The sequence below is a fragment of the Etheostoma spectabile genome, chromosome 11 (assembly GCF_008692095.1).
Source record: "Etheostoma spectabile isolate EspeVRDwgs_2016 chromosome 11, UIUC_Espe_1.0, whole genome shotgun sequence".
Lineage (NCBI taxonomy): Eukaryota > Metazoa > Chordata > Actinopteri > Perciformes > Percidae > Etheostoma > Etheostoma spectabile.
In genome coordinates this window covers 4,412,089-4,431,229 of record NC_045743.1, presented here as the reverse complement: position 1 = coordinate 4,431,229, position 19,141 = coordinate 4,412,089, and the positions used below count along the sequence as shown (strand labels likewise).

The 19,141-nt window shown below is 40.5% G+C and overlaps 1 protein-coding gene across 1 annotated transcript in view; it reads right to left on the bottom strand.

Moving 5' to 3' along the window:
- The window catches only part of il1rapl1a (interleukin 1 receptor accessory protein-like 1a), a 90,276-nt gene extending 75,754 nt beyond the window's left edge, over positions 1-14,522 (bottom strand). The window contains exons 1-4 of the mRNA XM_032530302.1: positions 14,453-14,522; positions 9,288-9,573; positions 2,385-2,571; positions 788-941 (exon numbers count right to left, since the gene is read on the bottom strand). Coding sequence (XP_032386193.1) covers positions 788-941; positions 2,385-2,571; positions 9,288-9,573; positions 14,453-14,522 — 697 coding nt within the window. The remainder of the gene's footprint in view (positions 1-787; positions 942-2,384; positions 2,572-9,287; positions 9,574-14,452) is intronic.
- Between the last annotated feature and the right edge of the window lie 4,619 nt (positions 14,523-19,141).

Genomic DNA, 19,141 nt, shown 5'->3' with positions numbered 1-19,141 from the left:
TGCAAGGCAACAGGTAACAAGAGAGAGAAAGACAGACAGAGAGAGAGAGAGAGAGAGAGAGAGAGAGAGGAGAGAGGAGAGAGAGAAGAGGAGGAAAGACATTGAGAGAGAGAGAGATAGGGAGAGAGAGTGATAGGGAGAGAGAGAGATAGGGAGAGAGAGAGAAAGACAGAGAAAGAGATAGAGAGATGGATAGAAACAGAGAGGGTGTAAATCTCCTGACCTTGCTTCTTGCTCTTTAGCTCTCAGTGTGAAGGAGTTTAGCCTGTAGCCTTAAATATTTCAACACCGCTTCGTTGTCTGGAAAGTGCTGAGTTAGAAGAAGGGATAGAGGCCAGACCACAGCATTCAACCTCCCCCAGCAATTAACACAACAGCAGGACATCACAGCAGTTCTCAGGTGTGTGTGTGTTGTGTGGTGTGTGTGTGTGTGGTGTGTGTGTGTGTGTGTGGTGTTGTGTGTGTGTGTGGTGTGTGCATTTGATCCATCCTTCCTTTTCCCTTTCACGCTCCTGTGACTTTTAGAACTGCTACTCTGTTTATTCCCCCAACATTTTTTTTGGGCTTTTCCCTTTATTTTAGTGATAGTGGATAGACATGAAAGTGGGATAACACACAGCGAAGGGCCGCTGCAGGACTTAGCAAACGCTCTTACTGGGTGAGCTAGAGGCCACCCCTATTTCCCCAACATTAACAGTGGAGTTTGTACAATAGACACCCCTAGCTCTTACACAGATGAAAAACACACTTCCATCTTAATGTTTTGGTGGTTCTCCTAAAGACTTACCAGTGACTGTGAGTTCCGTTGTCCTCCTAACCACAAAGCCACCAAACTGGACTTCACAGGTGTAATTCCCAATGTCATCTTCCTTTACCTCCTGGATAGACAGAATGTCTCTCTTCTGGATGATACTGGCACGCCATTGCTTTGGACCACACTCCTGTATATTAGAGAATGGGATGCAGGTCAAATTTCAAAATCTACCCAAAGGTTACTATTGATAAATCACCTGAGAAGTAGAATAAAAATGACTGGCAGTAGACAGATGGGAAGATACGGTGTAATGCATATGGTCAGAAATAAAATATTCTGGCCAAGCCTGACATTATGAAATTTAAGACGTACCCTCTGCTTCATAATGAATTAGAAACACAAGATTCAAGTGGTCTGAGCTGGACACAAAAGCTTTCAACCGTCACTGAGCGTTAGGAAAGTAGATGAATGTGGTGGGGTTTCATAACTTGGCACTCTGACACAAAAACTCCCTATAGTAAAACAATAAGGCTTAGCCATTATCCTACTTAACTGATCAAGATTTATTGCACTGAACTAAATATTCTCCATTTAATACTCCAGTAGACCCACAGAGGACATAGATGGTTATTTACACTCGTCTCTGCTGGCAAAATAAGTGTGATTGTGTTGTGTCTGTGAGCATGTGTGAATATATATGTGTATGCAGGCACAATAAGTGTCTCGGTGACACGATCCTCTCTGCAGCCCCTCGGGGCTCTGGTAGGGACAACAATGGCTCGGCGGATTCTATTCCACCATTACTCCCGGCAACATTTGAATTCAATCACTGTGGCTCTGCAGTGGTCCAAATAACTCTGGGTTCCAGCACTGCCAGTCATTACCCAGACTGTAATTGAAATTTGGAAAAACCTAGAGGTCGAGTACGGCCAGCTAATCTACTTCTGATCTGCCTGTGATTAGTCTGGCCAGAGCCCTTCACCGGGATGTACTTTGTTGTCCGTAGGCTGTGCCTGACCCGGGAAAAGCAAGAACCCAGGTGAGAGAAGGGAAGGTACATGCTGAATAAAGATCACGGGCCAGGAGCATTTGGAGGGCACCCAATCATTCCGCAGGGCAGAAAGTTACACCACACAATTTTCTCCTCAAACAGTTTTTAAGTTCATTATGAAAGCCATGTCTGTGGCTGCCCTCTACTCAGTCCTTTCCCTTCAGATGACTCTCTTATGTAGTTCATTGCGGCCGTTTGCATCCTTACATAATCTGCCAAAGTCATATGGAACCACGTTTCTAACAAGGCTTTTAAACATAAACAGCCAAGAGATTGAAGAAGATTTTCTCAGATGCAAAATCACAAACACATATGCCCTCCTTATTACTTTCCCTAACACATAACAAATAGCAGTATTCAAGACACACACACACACACACACACACACACACACACACACACACCACACACACACACACACACACACACACACACACACCACACACACACACACACACACACACACACACAGATAAATGGACCTTGAGGCAAGTATACAAATAATACACAAATCACACAGCAGTCAAGATGAATATAACCACAGAATCACACACATGCTCAGTCCGAGAGCTAGCCCACCTTAAACCAAGTGATGTCCGGCTCTTTGCCAGGTTCAACATAGTCATCTATGTCAGCACACAGGATGTCTTTGCTCTTGCTGAGCTCAGCCTTCTCAGTTCGTCTCATGTTGGAGTTGTAGCACAGGTTTGTGTCATTCTCTGCCACAGTCAGAGACATGGACACCTTCATGCAGTACGTGGAGTTCCTGTGGGACAGATAACAACACAAGGAGATTCACCTTTACTTGTCTGATACTAGGGATTTCAGTGAGAACATATTTATCATATGTCACTTAGTAGAGTCACGATTCTCCAAATCCACAACCCTTTTTAAATTCCAGATTTTAACCTTTTATTTTCCGAGCACTGAAGGCTACACAATTTTTAGACAATGGAGTCTTGATAATAAAGATCAAAAGATCATTGGTTTTATGCCCTGTCAACATTTTCAAATTCTTCTTCAAAAAGATTGGCTACTACTATAAATAACCGCCATGTTTGTTAGAATAGACCACACAGGCCATTTGGTCACATTTAAAAATGTATTTAAAATGTAATAAAATAACTTATTTCACAAGTCACTTGGTAACAAACTGAACAGAAGAGCTACTTTAAGTTATTTTTGTCCTTCAATATCCCTTCTCTGGGTCCCTTCCCCTCCCCTATTGTGGGGTTAGCAACAACGACATGTTCAGCTTTACCGAGTCAATGACTCACACTCACGAACACTATTGGATTTATGGGGGGAGTCAGCCGGGGCCTCGGAATGCTAATCAGAAAAGAGACAAACACTGGGAGGGCCTCACGACATGAAGGAAGGCAAAAGCTGCTTGGTCATCACAAGGAGTTAGCCCCTGCTGAACGTCCCCCCTCTCTCATTCCTACCGTGTTGTTATTGTCGTCCTAATCATCATGTCAAAGCCATCCGTCATTGTCAACCCCCATCCCACTGACACAATGCCATCCCACTGCACCCGCCTCTCTACATGACCAAAGAGGTTGGATGACTGCTCATTTCTGCTATGGCGCTTTGTTCCATTTATCCTGCTACACCCAATAGGTGGGCATTATTTATACTTAGTTTTATAATTTAGTTGTACAGCCTTATTAAATAGTAGCTCTATTATAGCTACGTTTATATGACAGATATGCACAATAACTGTTGCATAGTGCCAAATCCCCCAAATTTGGAAATACTGTCTCTGTTTCAATTGCATATTATTGTGTGTCTATGTTACCTTTTGTATAATTGTGTATTTGTGTATTTTTGTATTTTTGTATATTCGTATAAGTAAAATTGAGGCTATAAAAGCCTCACTTTTTATAGTGTTTTTCTAGAAACTCAACTGACATGTTTGATAATATAGAGAGACTAGATAACTAAAACACTGTACAGGCACAAGGTAGCACATGGCAAAAAGGCAAATTTTGAGTAAGTTCTTGAACACACCAGGTCCATGGCCTGGTCCTGAATGAAGGGTTGAAGTCAGAGGAACAGAAGCTGTGGGCAAATGTACTGGAGTTTATAATAATTTATACTGTTTATTGATCCCAAGTGGGGAAATTACAATTTACACTCTGTTTTGTTAGCAATCACTACACAGGCCTGAAATACACACACAACAGGACCTATTCATGCACAAATGGAGAAAGAGTGAGTGGGCTGCCAGTGCTGGACCAGCACAATGAGGAGTTGATGGGGTACAGTGCGTTGCTCAAGAGCACCTGGCAGTGCCCAGGAAGTGAAGTGGCATCTCTCAATCCACACTCCGTACTTTGGTCCATACAGGGACTTGAACCAGCAACCTTCCGGGTCCCAACCCAAACCCCTTTACAGACTGAGCTTCTTTAGACTATATGTCATGACGATTGCTATTGCAGTAGTCCAAGTCTGGAGGTAATGCAGTAATGAAAGCATGTATCAGAGTTTCAGCAACAGAAAAGGAGTGGGGAAGGGCAGAGACATTCCCTTGGCTCTGGGCACTAGGGCATTGTCATGTTGAAATAAGAAAGGGCCATCTCCAAACTGTTGTTACAAAACTGTAAGCACACTGTAATCTAAAATAGCTGTAACATTAATGTTTATTTTTCCTGATTTGAAGTAGGCAGCCTGTTCTAAACCATAACAGCCTCAGGTAAAAGTCCACATATTTACGTCTGTGTTTCTAGCTTCTGCCGCCTGGCATGGCCTGGCTGTGATCTGACACGGTCAGTCACTCGGTCGGTCGAACGGGAGTCAGCGCATAGAGCCATATGGGCTTTCATTTCATTTCATTACATTACATTTACAGCTTGCCAGATGCTCCCATTCACTGTAAATGAAAGGGTTTCATATGATACACTCAGGTTATGGAAGCAATATAGGAGTCACCTCTCTCATATAAACACCTCTGACCCCTGGGACCATAAAACACAGATTTCGACACACACACATGCACAAATGTAGCTGTTGAAGACTAAGTAGAGATGGCGATGAGAGGAGCAGAAGGAGAACAGGTACTTGGAATGAGAAAAATAAATACTGTGTACTTCTACAACATAGAAGATGACTAAAAGGCCATCTAGAAAATGTTGTAGGAAGCAACAGTAAGATATACAGAGCAATGCCCTCTTGGTGCTATTGACTCAATGCCTCCTGTCTAGAGGGAGTAGAGTGGGAAGGTGCGTTGCTGTAGGCTTACAGAGTAAGTACAGAGTTTACTTGGACAATATACGGTTCTACAGAACAATATGATCGTGCAAACACACATATGGACACATGCATGCAGGTGTAGGCAAATTGACACAGCTACAAAGTCAACCACCGCTGCTTGTTGATTTAACAGGAAGATGATCAAAAATAACCTCTCATAGTCGGTGCACCTGAGCCATTAAAGTCCTCAGGGAGCCAATAGGAGACACCTCTACATGTTAAATATTCACAGCAGGCACCCTTTGGCATTGTGGGAAGGTGTCAGTGGTGGTGCTTGATTGATGGACAGCTGGGGGTCAATGCACAGCCCTGTGGTGTCTTTCACGTCTGTCACATTATATTTGAATCTAGCTGCTTTGGACATTAGTCTGCGGCTCACGTTATTTGTAATTCTTCACACATTATTATCTCACATGTTGGATAATGTATCATTGAAAAGAAATACACATGGTTTCACCTTTTCCAGAACATTACTAGAACGATTATAACATAATTTATCCGGTGAAACACAGAGGGACTGTGACTGTGTGAGAGGCAGAGTGAGGAAGAGAGGGAGACAGATTGATAGATCTGAATCGATGTTACTGGCCTTATGTGAGATGGCATGCAGAGTAAAGAGAGGCAGAGAAAGAGCAAAGGGGTGAAAGAGAGGGAGAGCAGAAGAAAGCACAAATAGATATGTAAATAAAGTCACCTTCACATGAAAATAGGCGATTAGACTTACATTTCCAGACAGAGAAGGACAAAGATAACTACCCACACACATACACATCATGCAGCACCGAGAAAAACACACAGTTCGGTGTGCCTTCATATCTCTGTTTGAGTAAAACATCTGGAGGGCTTTACTGAAAAGTTGAACTTAACACGGGGGGATTTACCTACATTTATAGACAGTACACAACACGCCCTGAGCTATTGGAAACTCTCCTGCAATACATACAGTGCAGTCAGAAGGTATTAGGGCAGTGACACATCTTTTGTTGGGTTGGCTTTTGTACTCCAGCATACTGGGTTAGAAATGAAAACATGACTATGGCTTTAAAGTACCGACCATCAGCTTTAATATGAGGTTGCTTACATCAAGATCAGATTGAATTATGAAACAATAAAATCATTGTAGCATAGTGTGCGGTCGTCATCGCTTCTAAATAGCTCATTGCCATCACTACCACAACTGGTTTGCCTTTTTTATGTATCTCATACTGACCAAAACCATAGATAACCACATGTTTCTTATCGTATTAAAGATATTGATCAACTGTGTTGAGGAGGGCCAATTCCAAAGTTAAAGATTATAGAGTGACAGCAAGCTGCAACCTCTGGTGCTGAAAAATGAAGCTGAAAGGCCAAAAACTGTATTTCATTGAGTGGCCACTTGAGGCTTGCTTCAAAAGGAAGTCAATCCTCATGGACCCCCATGTTAAAAAGCCCAACTCTACAGCAGAAAAAAACATGTTTGCAGCCTGGTACAAAAAATGATTATGGTCTCTATAGCTAAGTTCCCCCTTCATGAATTTGTTATAACTCAATTATATTCAGGCTTAAAGTTCTGCATAATTAAGGTTTCTGCTCTGAGTGACACATGGGTGCCGACATAGGAGGAGAGCATAGACTGTCGGCTTCATTCAGCTCGCCTCAGCTCCATCAACGCTCTCTTTTTTGCCCATTTTGGATTAGCCAGATGGCAATGGCCGCAGCCAACCAGGAGCCGCCTACTTCGAGCTTCATTTTGGCTCCCCAAAAAGTTATGGGTGACATCTATACAGTCTATGAGTGAGATGTGACAGGAATCATTCAGTTAACATGTTTCGATGTTTCAGACATTATCCTCTCAATTATCAAATTCACATATCACATGAATTTTAAAATGTCCACATGATGATGATTTTGCATGTGGTTGTTTATTAAAAATGCATGCCAATGCGGCAGCAAGCTGTCTTGTGTTAGACTTGTTATTTTATTTGGTTTTGCTGTTGAGTCTTGGTGATTTTGAATGTAACATTTGCATGTGATAACTAATATACTCTACTGGTTTGTTTCATTATATTGTAATTGCAATTTAATGACTGAAATTACATTTAGCTATTATTCAAACATCTATGACAAAATGAAACATACATTGGGAGCCGGAGGTCATTGAAGACATTGAATTAGGTCTCAGGACTCATTTACATTGACATAACTTATGTGAAATACGACACATACTGTGCATGCTCATTCTGACATACTATACAGGACCAGTTTCACGTAATGTGATTTTAACTGCATGTGTTAATGATGAGATTTTTACAACCCAGTAACTTATTAAGGTTTTGGATTATTACACACTGAGCTGCCTGTTGATTAGGTCCATATTACTGTAAGAATGCCAAATTAATCAGTTCTGCAATAAAGCCTACCTTTACAAAGGTTACCAAGGCAGGCTGCGTTAGTGGCTTCTTTCCAATCTAAGCTCAAAACAAACTTTAATCACACTGCCTTCCCTGATTTCACCTGATTCTAGTTTTTATTCTGTTTATGGGTTTTACTATTTTACTTTTATTTTGTTGTAGCTGTTTTTTATTCAGTTTTTATGTGAAGCAATTTGTGACTTTATTTTCACAAGTGATAATGTATATATAAATAAAGATATTATTATTATTACTGTGTATATTTTTTAATTTTTGATAATAATGTGTCAGAGAGGCCTTGATTCAACTCTATAGTCGCATGGTTGTGTGAAATTTGTCCCTTCCTAGTAATGTCAATGAGGGTTGTTATGATATCAGGTGTTATTCAGATGTCTGAGGTTTGGGTAAATGAAGGTCTTCTATTACATGCACTGTATGAACAACGAAGAATAGACTAAGGCATATTTTTCTTCTCTTTGCCCGGAGGGGGCTTTAGTAAAGAATGTTTAGGTCATATGTGCTAAAATGTGTGACTCAAGAGCTTACTTCCTAAGCAAAAGACAATTGATTTCAGCTCAGAGGCAAATCTCACACAGTGTTCTGATTAGGGCATCTGAGAAGTCTGAAATCCCCCCCCAGCTCAACAAGAACACCAAGAAACACAGAGCTCGGGGCACTTTTTACAAATGTAGTGCTCTACAGAGTTGAAATATATGTTCTGAATTTCAAACAGCATTTGAATGGGAACCAAACTTTGTTATCAAAAACAACATTAATGTACAATGAGACACTGGTCGTGCCAGATTAGTCCTACAGAGTGTAGCAAAGAATTGCTGATTGACTTGACCATGCAACTGCTCTGACCAACCTGAAAGCTTGCAATGGTCGTTTATTGAGGGACCTTTCACTGTTAGTTAAAAACGTTCTGCAATAAGATGCATGCTGTTTATTAGCAGGAATTCTCCTGCAATGGCCTATACAGTTGCCACTATATATAGTGCTTTTTTCACAAGGATTCCTCTGACAAGGCTACTAAAGTGGATCGACAATTGCATTGGTTTCATGAATTCACGTTCAGAACATAGGAATCTTATACATAATGGGATCGACAATTGCATTATTAGTGAAGTAAGTTACTTGGAAGAACATTCTTGTGATTCTTGGCATTCTTGTGTTATTCAGAAATAACATTCTCTATTTTACAGATTATCTTTTCCTGATTAAGAGGAATAGTTAAAGGTTTTGGGAAATGTGCTTATTTGCTTTATTTCTGAGAATTAGATGAAAACCCTAAGTGTGTCTTTTGTCCTTTTATGTCTTTTTTTACATTCCTGTTGCTGGTAGGCATATTTTTGAATTTTGGAGATAGCCAGACTTGCTGTCTCTCCCAGCTTCCAGTTTCTAAGCTAAGCAGTGCTGAATACCTTCAGGTTCCAGCTTTATACTTAATGCACAGACATGTGAGTGGTATGAAAGTGCTCATATTATGCTCATTTTCAGGTTCATAATTGTATTTAGAGGTTGCACCAGAATATGTTTAGACGGTTTAATAAAAAAAATAAAAAAACACTATTTTTGCTGTTCTGCACATTCCTGCAGCTGGAGATGGTAAGCCCGGGACTTTGTAAACCTATAACATGCACAAAATGATATATACCATAAACAAAAAGCACACTTGCAATATTTGTATCTAAATCTTAGCAACCCAGCAAATGAACATGTCCCCAAAAATGCTAAACTATGACTTTGAGTCTACTTGAAACTAAAGCAAAGCAAAATGAAGATAACTTGTTAAACTTGACATTTAAATGCATCATCTCTTTTCCCTCCATCCTACCGTAACACGCAGGAGTACAGGCCCACGTCCTGGAGGTCTGCAGGTCTGAACCAGATAGCATCCTCCTCCTTGCTCATATGCACGCCGTCGAAAGAGATGGGCTCCTCGAAGTCGCTGTGGCCCAGGCCAGAGCTGCGGTACCACATGAGGCTGAGGCCCACACTCTGTGCCTGACTGTAGTTAGCCCGGATGTAACCATAGAACAGAGCACACTTCAGCCGCACCGGCTCACCCTGCAGCACCCGGTACTTCAGGTAGTCCACTGACCAATCTGTACAGCCGTCCACTACAGAGACACAGAAAGAGACAGAGAGAGAAAGAGACATTTAACAACAGATTACTACGGTGTGCGTAAAATAATGATTAAGAAATAAGAAAATGTTGTATGAGCACATACAGAATTGGTTGCAGTGTGATTACAGCACATGGAAATATTATTTTTACAGCAGAGCAATATAGTACCAATATTAAGCATCTTCACTCTGCTATACAAGACCATATGAGTGAGGATTACCAGGTCATAAACCACCCAAAATTATCTTCTTCCTATTTATTAGAAAACACTCACTAGCTTTATTAGTAATGAGACACTAAACTGTGTACGGTACAATATGCAAGTATACATTTTTCATGGTCTATACTGCATAGATATTAATGTCTATTGCTTTTGGGGGATTTCAATTTTTACTGCACAATGCCTCCTCTACTCACCTCCCATGCTATTTTGACGCTACTCACACATTCAGGGCATGTGTGCCACCTTGGCCTCAGCAGAGACAGCTGAGACACTATCCTGCAACATCCAAACACGCAATGTGCACTGTGAAATTTGGGAATGACCTGTAAAATATTTCCATAAATGATGTCAGGCTCCTCCAAATGCTAAGGCTGGACCACAGCTCAAATTTCAAAGATTGCAAGGCTACTTTTTGAACTGGGAATATGCCTAAAGCTCTTGAAGCAAGGCATGTTCCTGGTCTAACGGTTCTATGGACGGATATTTTTCCTTAGGCTCTTTGTCTCACAGCTTTGTCCTGAGCTAACAGGCTAGTTCAGCTGTAATCCATTCTCGAAAGATACTCTATCCTGATTGCATTGAGGGTTTGGCCTACATGTCCACCTAGGTTAGTGTGCATATTACGGTGAAAGCAGAGTAGCTGATTTTACAGATAAGATCACATGCACTACTACGATGGAAACTGTAACTACCAGCCTAATTTATGACTTATATACTTCAGCTGCTGCAGTATAACAAAGTGCAAAATAGAAAAAAAAGTGAGGGAGAGAGCGTAGCAGCTGAAAGAACATTTGACAAAAAATCAAGATACTGGCACTGCCCCTCAGGCATTATGGTCTGTTTAAGTCCTAGCCAGCAGATCTCTCTAAATTCCCAAGCTACCAGAGGTTAACCTATGGCCAGCTGTCATTCTCTGACTAATTACTTACTGCTTGTTTAACAAACAGGTCTGTATTAGAGAGTACCAGTGTGTGCATGTGTAACCAGAGAGAGAGAAAGAGAGAGAAAGACCTATTTTCAAAAATGGTGACAGATTGGAACTTAACAATTACAGAGGCATTTGTGTGAACAATAGTCTGGGGAAGGTTTCCTGCAGGATTATTAATACCAGAATAGTGTCCTTCCTTACCAAGCACAATGTCCTAAGTAAAAATCAAATTGGCCTTTTACCAAAATATTGTACGTCACACAACATTTACACTCTGCACACCCTTTTCAAAAACTACACCAAAAATAAATCACTGTACACAGAAAATAAATGTGCAGTAAAAATTGGCTCCAAAAGAACAGAATTCTTTAAGCAAGGACGTGGAGTGAGACAGGGATGCAGTTTGAGACCAACACTATTTAATATTTACGTCCATTAACTAGCAGCGATGATGGAACAATCTGCAGCCCCAGGTCTTACACTTCATGGTACCAACATCAAGTTCCTACTCTATGCTGATGATCTAGTTCTGTTGTCCCCAACAGAAGAGGGTTTACAACAGAGTCTGTCCATCCTAGAGCAGTACTGTCAGAAATGGGCACTGACAGTAAATCTGAAAAAGAACAATTTTATGGTATTTCAGAGGAGAGACAGATCTCAGGGAAAGAGAGTTACAATTTCACTCTGGGTAACACCAGACTAGAACAAAAGGGTTCATATAATTACTTGAAATTAGGTTGAAATTAGTGCACCAGAGAGTTTCAACCTGGCCATAAACACGCTGTGTAATAAAGCTCGGAGAGCTTTGTATGCAATCAAATGCACCTTTGGAAAAATAAGTATCCCTGTAAGAATTTGGCTAAAAATCTACAATTCTCTGATAACACCAATAATGCTGTACGGAAGCAAAGTTTGGGGCCCGATTTTGAAACCAGAATTTAAAAACTGGGATAAAACTCCCACTGAAAAATTACAATTGGAATTCTGTAAAACTATTCTAAAAGTTTGCCCAAACACTGGCTGAATATCTCAAAACAAAAAATCCAAAAGAAATACAAATTTTAACAAAGTACAGAGTCAGTGAGCATGAGCTGGAAATCGAAAGAGGTCGACATTTAAAAGTGGGGAGACCAAGAGAGGAACGTGCCTGTACACATTGCCACCAGGATATTGAAACAGAATTACATTTCCTATGTACATGTCCTAAATATGAAGACTTAAGAACCAAATATTTCCAAAAATTTGAAAAACATTACCAGGCTTAACTACCTACACTGAGGACAAAAAGACTCTTTTTTTATTAGAGAAAGATAAAAGCATGGCTTGGCTAGCAGCTAAATATGTTTCTCCTGCCACAATACAAGGCAAAATAAAGAGAGAATTTTATATATTATCATTTATATTTTTCTATTCTTTTTTATTGTTTCAAAGTACCTTGTGAAGGACATACTCATAATTTGTTTAGTATCTACAATTATATCATAAGTATCCTTTTTTATTTTAGATGTATTTATTCCTGGTTGTTGTTATATGTTTGTTTGTTCTTATGCTTTGGCAACACAGATATATTTTTTGTCGTGCAAATAAAGCTACATGAAATTGAAAATTGACACAGAGAGAGAGAGAGAGAAAGGGAGAGAGAGAGAGAGAGAGAGAGAGAGAGAGAGAGAGAGGAGAGAGAGAGAGAGAGGTGATGGTGTGGTGAGATAAAGTAATAAGAACCCTGCTGTGTGCCAGTCTGTGAGTGATACAGAGCCTCACTGGGACAGCTATGCTTGTAATTAATACTCTTAATTATCAGGGAAGTAATGTGTGTCTTTGTGTGTGTGTGTGTGTGTGTTCATGTTTGCATGAGCGTGCATTCCCTATACGAATGGTTGTCTGCCTAATTATGTCTGTTAATTACCAGTAGGCTAAGCCACAAATGTGTGTGTGCTTACATATGAACATGAGAGAAACAAAAAGTGTGCGAGCGTGCGTGCGTGCGTGGTGTGAGTGTGTGTGCGTGTGTGTGAAACCCTGTCTAATTATCATTGCTAATGATGAGAGCAGGGCCCCTATAGATGCAAACAGGCACACGTGCACTCTCATATGTGCTCACATGCACTCCTCACAACTTTAAACAAGATTATACAACTGTTAAGCACCTTGCTGATAAACTATTAACAATTTATGCACAGAAGAAAAGCTGTGTTTTAGCAATTGAGTTATGTGGCTAAATTATTTTAAAAAAAAACAGAGGTAAGAATCTCCATTTTCCATTATTTTGTCAAATACAAAAAGCACAATTCACTTCCATTTTGTGCATGTATTTTCTTTGAACATTTATGCATTAAATAGGAGATAATCATACAAGAAGCACTAAACCACAAACAACTATTCCTCCCCTGACATTAGACTGAGTTTCCATTGAAGGCAGAAGGTAAGTCCTCTGCCCTCTCTGCATATCAATCCGCTAATCAGCAGGGACAGCGGAGGCTTCATTCAGTCTTTTCTTTATTCAGCCTCTACACCTCTAATGGATATGACCTCTGCCTCTCTCTCACACTCTCCATTTCTGCCCTCCCTGCCACAACAAAACAGTTTAGTCTAACGAGCTTGTATCCTGATTCACAATGAAAGAAAACATTTTATTCAGTGGCGGCGCGCCTGTCAGTTTCTTTTCACAATGCACATTTGCAGACATGTACTGTCCGAGAAACAAACTCCACATACATAAGGGTATGTGCGCACACACACACACACACACACACACACACATACACACACACACACACACACACACACACACACACACACACACACACACACACACACACACACACACACACACACACACACACACACACAAAACAAGGAGGTCTTTCATTCCATTCAGGCCTCCAAATGGGAGTTGTTTAAAGCGGTGGCCTTTTGTAAGGGAAACCATATTTATTTCTGAAACTCAAAACGGTTTTATCAACTCAATTAGAGGCTGACATTTCCCACATCCCCACGCTGGGCAGGAAAATCAATGCATCCTGCTGGAGGAATACTGCAGTCCTCACCTCTCACTCTCCCTCTGCTGACAGCACACACATCTACAGACACAAATACAGGATCTCTCCTTGTTCCTCCCTGCTCCACAGGGACATCACACCTTTAGAAGCTATTCTGTTCAGCCAGTCCTCAGACAAGCCCATAGCGTAAAGGGTGTTTCCATATGGACACATTCCCACATAGCTGTCAGATTGAGGAAAATTGGCCTGCACACCAATGCATTTCACTGCAGAACTATAAGCTGCAGCACTCCTTCACCGGCGTGCGCTGCTCTTCTGCTGCTGCTTCTGCTGACCTGAACACTGCAACATCACGTGATGTGTAGGGCATAGGTAGGGCTGTAACGATATGCAATATGAATCCGAAATCGCGACACTCTGATCCACAACCCTGTGTTCCGACGTGAGAAGGCAGAATTGCGACACACCCCTTTCAACTCCCAGAGTTATCCTTCCCGTCCAGAACCAATGCTACCACATCTTTAAATTACTATTAGTATTAGTCCTGTTGGTGCCTTATCCCCATTTTGTCTGGTAAATTTAGCTTACTGTAAAGATGGCTAACGCTGACCGAGGTTTAACGTTATGAATGGCCGCTGTTGTGACTCGGGTGCCTGGGTCTGTTTCTCAACGGTTTAGTAAACTGCCGTTTGCATTCTTAGCACCAGCGTAAAGTGCTGACCGGGCTTGTTGTTAGCTGGCGGGGGGCTGACTGCATCGGTTGTGTCCTTAGTGCTGTTGTCAGCTCTCATCCCGACTGAAGCCTTACAGCGCCAGGAGAGTGAGGCAGAAAGGGGTGTGCTAGCTGGCTAAATTACCATTAGATTAGTCGTCTATACAGTTAACGTTACTGATGAATTTGTGGGTTAGCTAGCCCAGAGTTGTGAACCGTGGTCAAAACAATCATACTAAAAATAACTAAGCGTATTGAACGATGTCGTAATCTTATGTTTCCCACCAAGAATTAGGTTAATGTTATAGACCTAACATTAGCAATAGCTACTTCCTCGTCAACCACCTTTACAGTAAGCAGCAAAGCACTTTTCCTCTTTGGTCCCCCTACAGGTACAAAGCAGAATTGTCCATTACTGTTAACCATTACCATTACTCTTATGTCTCATTCGAACAGTGGTTAATGAACCAATGAAACAATTTTGGAAACATAACAAAAGAATCTTTGGTGTTGGATCGATCGACATTGAAATCAGTCAACATCAATAAATAAGGTCACTGTTGTTGTGTTGCAAAGAGGGATGTAATCAATGACAAAACGATGCCATGTGGCGGAAAAAGAGTTGTATTACGTTTACTTAGTATAACTTTCCTTCAGGTTTGTATCAAATTGTGGGTCAAAAATTGTGAATCAAACAGAATCCTTGATTTGGTGTGTCGTTACAGCCCTATGCATAGGTGTGGCTGGTGTGAGGAAATAGCAAGGGGGGAATATCAAGCTACAGGATGTGTGTGTGTGTGTGTGTGTGTCACAGCATCCTTATTACATTCTGCATTGAGGCACACCTGTCCATCTTCCTGTGACATTAAACCAAGGCAATAAATATAGACCCCTGAGCTACAATAAATTGACCCACATTCATGCATAAACACACAAAAGCCAATGCACACTCATAACAACCAAATCCACAAACATCCACGATCACAGAGCGGGCTATGTGTCATCTAAGCCAACTCACGCTTTACTCCCACCCCAATAATCAAACTCCTATTATCCTTCAGTTTATCATTGTGTGAGTGTGCCTTACTTTCCTTCTTACATATTTCTCACTTGCTTTTATGTCGCCCTCAGTAGTTGACGTATCTTTTCTCATCAGTACCTGCTCTCCTAATGAAGTGTAATTTTCAGATGTTGGGTGGGTGGCAGGGATCTCACAGGCCAAGAAGACATTCAATGATCTATATGTGGATAAGGACTCCTAATAAATTTCTCTCTCATTCTCCTTCTCACCCACTCAGCTTACATGACTCCATCTCTACCTCCCTATTCAGCCGACTCATTCCCTCCAGCTTGGCATTTATCTTTTTCCTCCTCCATTGGCTATTTAGTGCTTTCTAACCAGTATTTAGAACAATTATGACTGATTCCCTGTTTGTTTAGTACACTGTGGAATTTGCATTTATATCACAACCATCTTGTGTGAGAAATAACCCTAGAAACAAAGAAATGAGCAACATGATCCAATATGGAAATTTAACAATGTATTGTTGGTAAAGGCCAGTTATGTACTATCGCCATGGTTGTCTGGCTTCACAAGTGAAAGCACTGTGTCTGACCCCTACAGGTATTTGTGCAGAATCTATGGTTCACTGCACTAGTAAGCCCTGGAATAAGACATCAACACCACCCATATCTTTTTGGCAAATTACATATGATTTTCCTGTGCTGCATACATGTATAAGTCCGTTTGATCAACAAAGTAGTAAATGTACAACAAACGTGTCTTCGAAATAGGCTTGTTACCTGTCCATTATTCTCTCTCTGTCAATCTCACTCCTTTAGCCTCGAGATAAGTTAATAAATGATCAGCACAGTTGACCACAGCCTGATTCTTAACCTGCAGTGGTAGAATCGCTGTAGTCTCTGTAAACCGATGGCTTTTTATTTGTTGTCAATACAAGTTCTACTGTGTTTCCCTGTCTGTGCCCTGACTGACCGAGTCTTTCTTCCAGGCTAAGCATAGATGGCCTCAAAATAGTGGGGGTTGTTAAAGGCATTCAACCTGGGTGAACTCTGCATGACTTTACACTGAATCAGTTAAGAAAGAACACAAAATGTAATTGTCTAAGCTTAGTTTCAGAGTCATGTAGCTCAGCGCAAATTCTTTCAGGAAGACCTAACTTTTAATCAGTGCACTCCTAAATCAATTTAGCTGTTATCCTAATGTACTTTTTTTGCTGTATATAACTGTCACAATATGCAAATAGTCTCTCCTGATTTAAATATAGCTCACCGTAAATGCTCTCAAGAAGTCCTAATGTAATCAATGCTCTCTGTCTAAATGGAATCAGCTTGTGGAGGCGTTCACCTTCCTGCTTAACCAATAAGAATCATACACAAATGGCAAGGGTCAATCACAGAGTCACAACTGTGCTTTTAAAAATCTGTTTCTCCCTATTCAGCATCGTTGCAGGCAAAGAGTGCAACCCTCCACCTCCAGTCATCTACTTCAGCTGACCGATCCGGAGCCTCATTTGGTTGGGTCTTCGGGCTCCTTCATTCTAGATTCCATGTGGGGGTCTGATGGTTCTCTACCCCTATATAAATATAGGAAATATTAATATAGCGATGGAGTTTAATTGCCAAAGACATAGTACATTTTATTTAGCTGTACAATAAACCTCATTTGCATATCTGCAAACATGTTTCTACCGATTGAAATGTCTTTGAAAGCTGAAATGACATTTGATGCAAGATTTATCAAACAACCTGATAAGGAAAAAAAGCTTCTGTCTCATCCATCTTTTATGTCCGGGATCCACAACACTACAACAAACACAGTTTATGTGGCTTGGCTTTGTTTTAATCTACTCTGGTCCAGTGAGGCCAAGTTCTGGTTTAACTGGAACTGAAATGACCTCTATTAAAAATGTTACCCAAGCTTTTCTGCATGTGAGTTGAATAATCACAAATCTATAATTTATTCATTTTCCAAGACAGGACCTACATAAACTGAAAGGTCATCTTTGCAATATTTTATGAATATACATCATGTGTACATGTTTTACACTTGTTTCACTGAAGCTGTTGTTAATGTTCTCTCCTTGTCTTTGTACTCTCAGTAGCTATATATCTGACTTTTTAATCTCTCCCTCTGTGCTGTCCATATTTCTCAGTCTCGAAATCATTCATTAACTATTGTTGATTTATATTCAAATGTGGAACAATACAAATAATTTCTCTCTTAAGACGTTGGCAAACTACCTATCCATCTATTGTCTATACCCAAAAACTGGCAAGGTAACAGCACTTTGTATAAATCTACATTTCTCTGTTTTCCTTATTGTCAGGACTGGATAACAAATTTAGTAATACTTAAGGTATAGATTCAACTTGGAAACAATATTTTGTGCCCATTTCTTTTATTTTAATTTATGTTAAAAAAAACATCAACAGCAATCATCTTATTCCTTGTATTCAGCTTCCTGTTTGTTTCATGTTATATTAGTTTGTTAGTTGGGGCTGTTTGAAGGAATACTTCACACCAGAATAGGTTTACATGTTTTCATTTTGGAAAAACACCATATTTTTGTTGTACCACACGTTGCTACAGATCCTGTTTTCCCCCTGTGGGTTTGGGTCTCTGGTTTAGCTACAAAGTGAGAAATCTCACTTGTTTTAGCTACAGAGTGAGACATCCTACTTCTATACTATCTTTGTTGGGTGTATCACATACACAGTAGGTAGAAGGTAAGGCTCACATCAGCTAGATAACTTTTTACAACTTTGATCAGTACAAGGCAGGATTAGCTGGGAGACTTCTTCTAAACGAGGGGCACTGGTTGAATAAGTAGTAGATTTGTAGATTATGGTGAACTCGTGTGTGTTGTGGCAGTGTTTTGCCATTGAGCACGAGCTAGCATGCTAGCACAAGCATGTGCTACAGTTAGCCACCTCATCTCGGCTAGTGACATAGAAAGCCGTGCAGATTTTGAACAACTCACCCAGAGACTGAAGGCAGAGGACATTCAAAAACCTGTATCTCACTCAAAACAGCATGGATAGTTTTTTCCCAAGTTTGTAGGTATGTGGAAGCACCAGAGACACAAAATAACGCCCCAAATTCCAGAAAACATTTTTTTTTCATAATATGGGCACTTTAAATTTTTTTTGTAATTTTTTATGTGAAACAAATATATTAAGATACTTTAAAATCATCTACACTTGAGCAATACAAGTATTTGGTGGGGGAAGTATAAATATCAGTACCTAATTTCATTTCCATTTCCATCTGGCCAGTAGTTGTCAAGATATCTTGTCTTAGACAAAATGTTGGATGGCTCAGCCAAACACCTGTTGCAGAAATGTTACACACTATTAACAATTGCCACGGCTTGCATTTCACCTTAGTTTTAACTCTACCAAGATAATTGAAAATACACACATAATACATATTCGTAATTAAGGATTGGAAGCAGAAACAAACAAGCATAGACAGAGGCAAGTGAAATTGTAATGGGATGTGATGTGAATGCTGTATATGCAAAGCAAACAAGCAGCATGTCAGCCAGACCTGCTGCTACACAGCTACCCACCGACACAAACCTCCACCTGAGCAGCCCAGTGCCAGACTTGGAATTTGTCCCCACTGCCATGGCCATTGTAGACCAAATCTGGCTGCTTTAGATGATTGTTCAA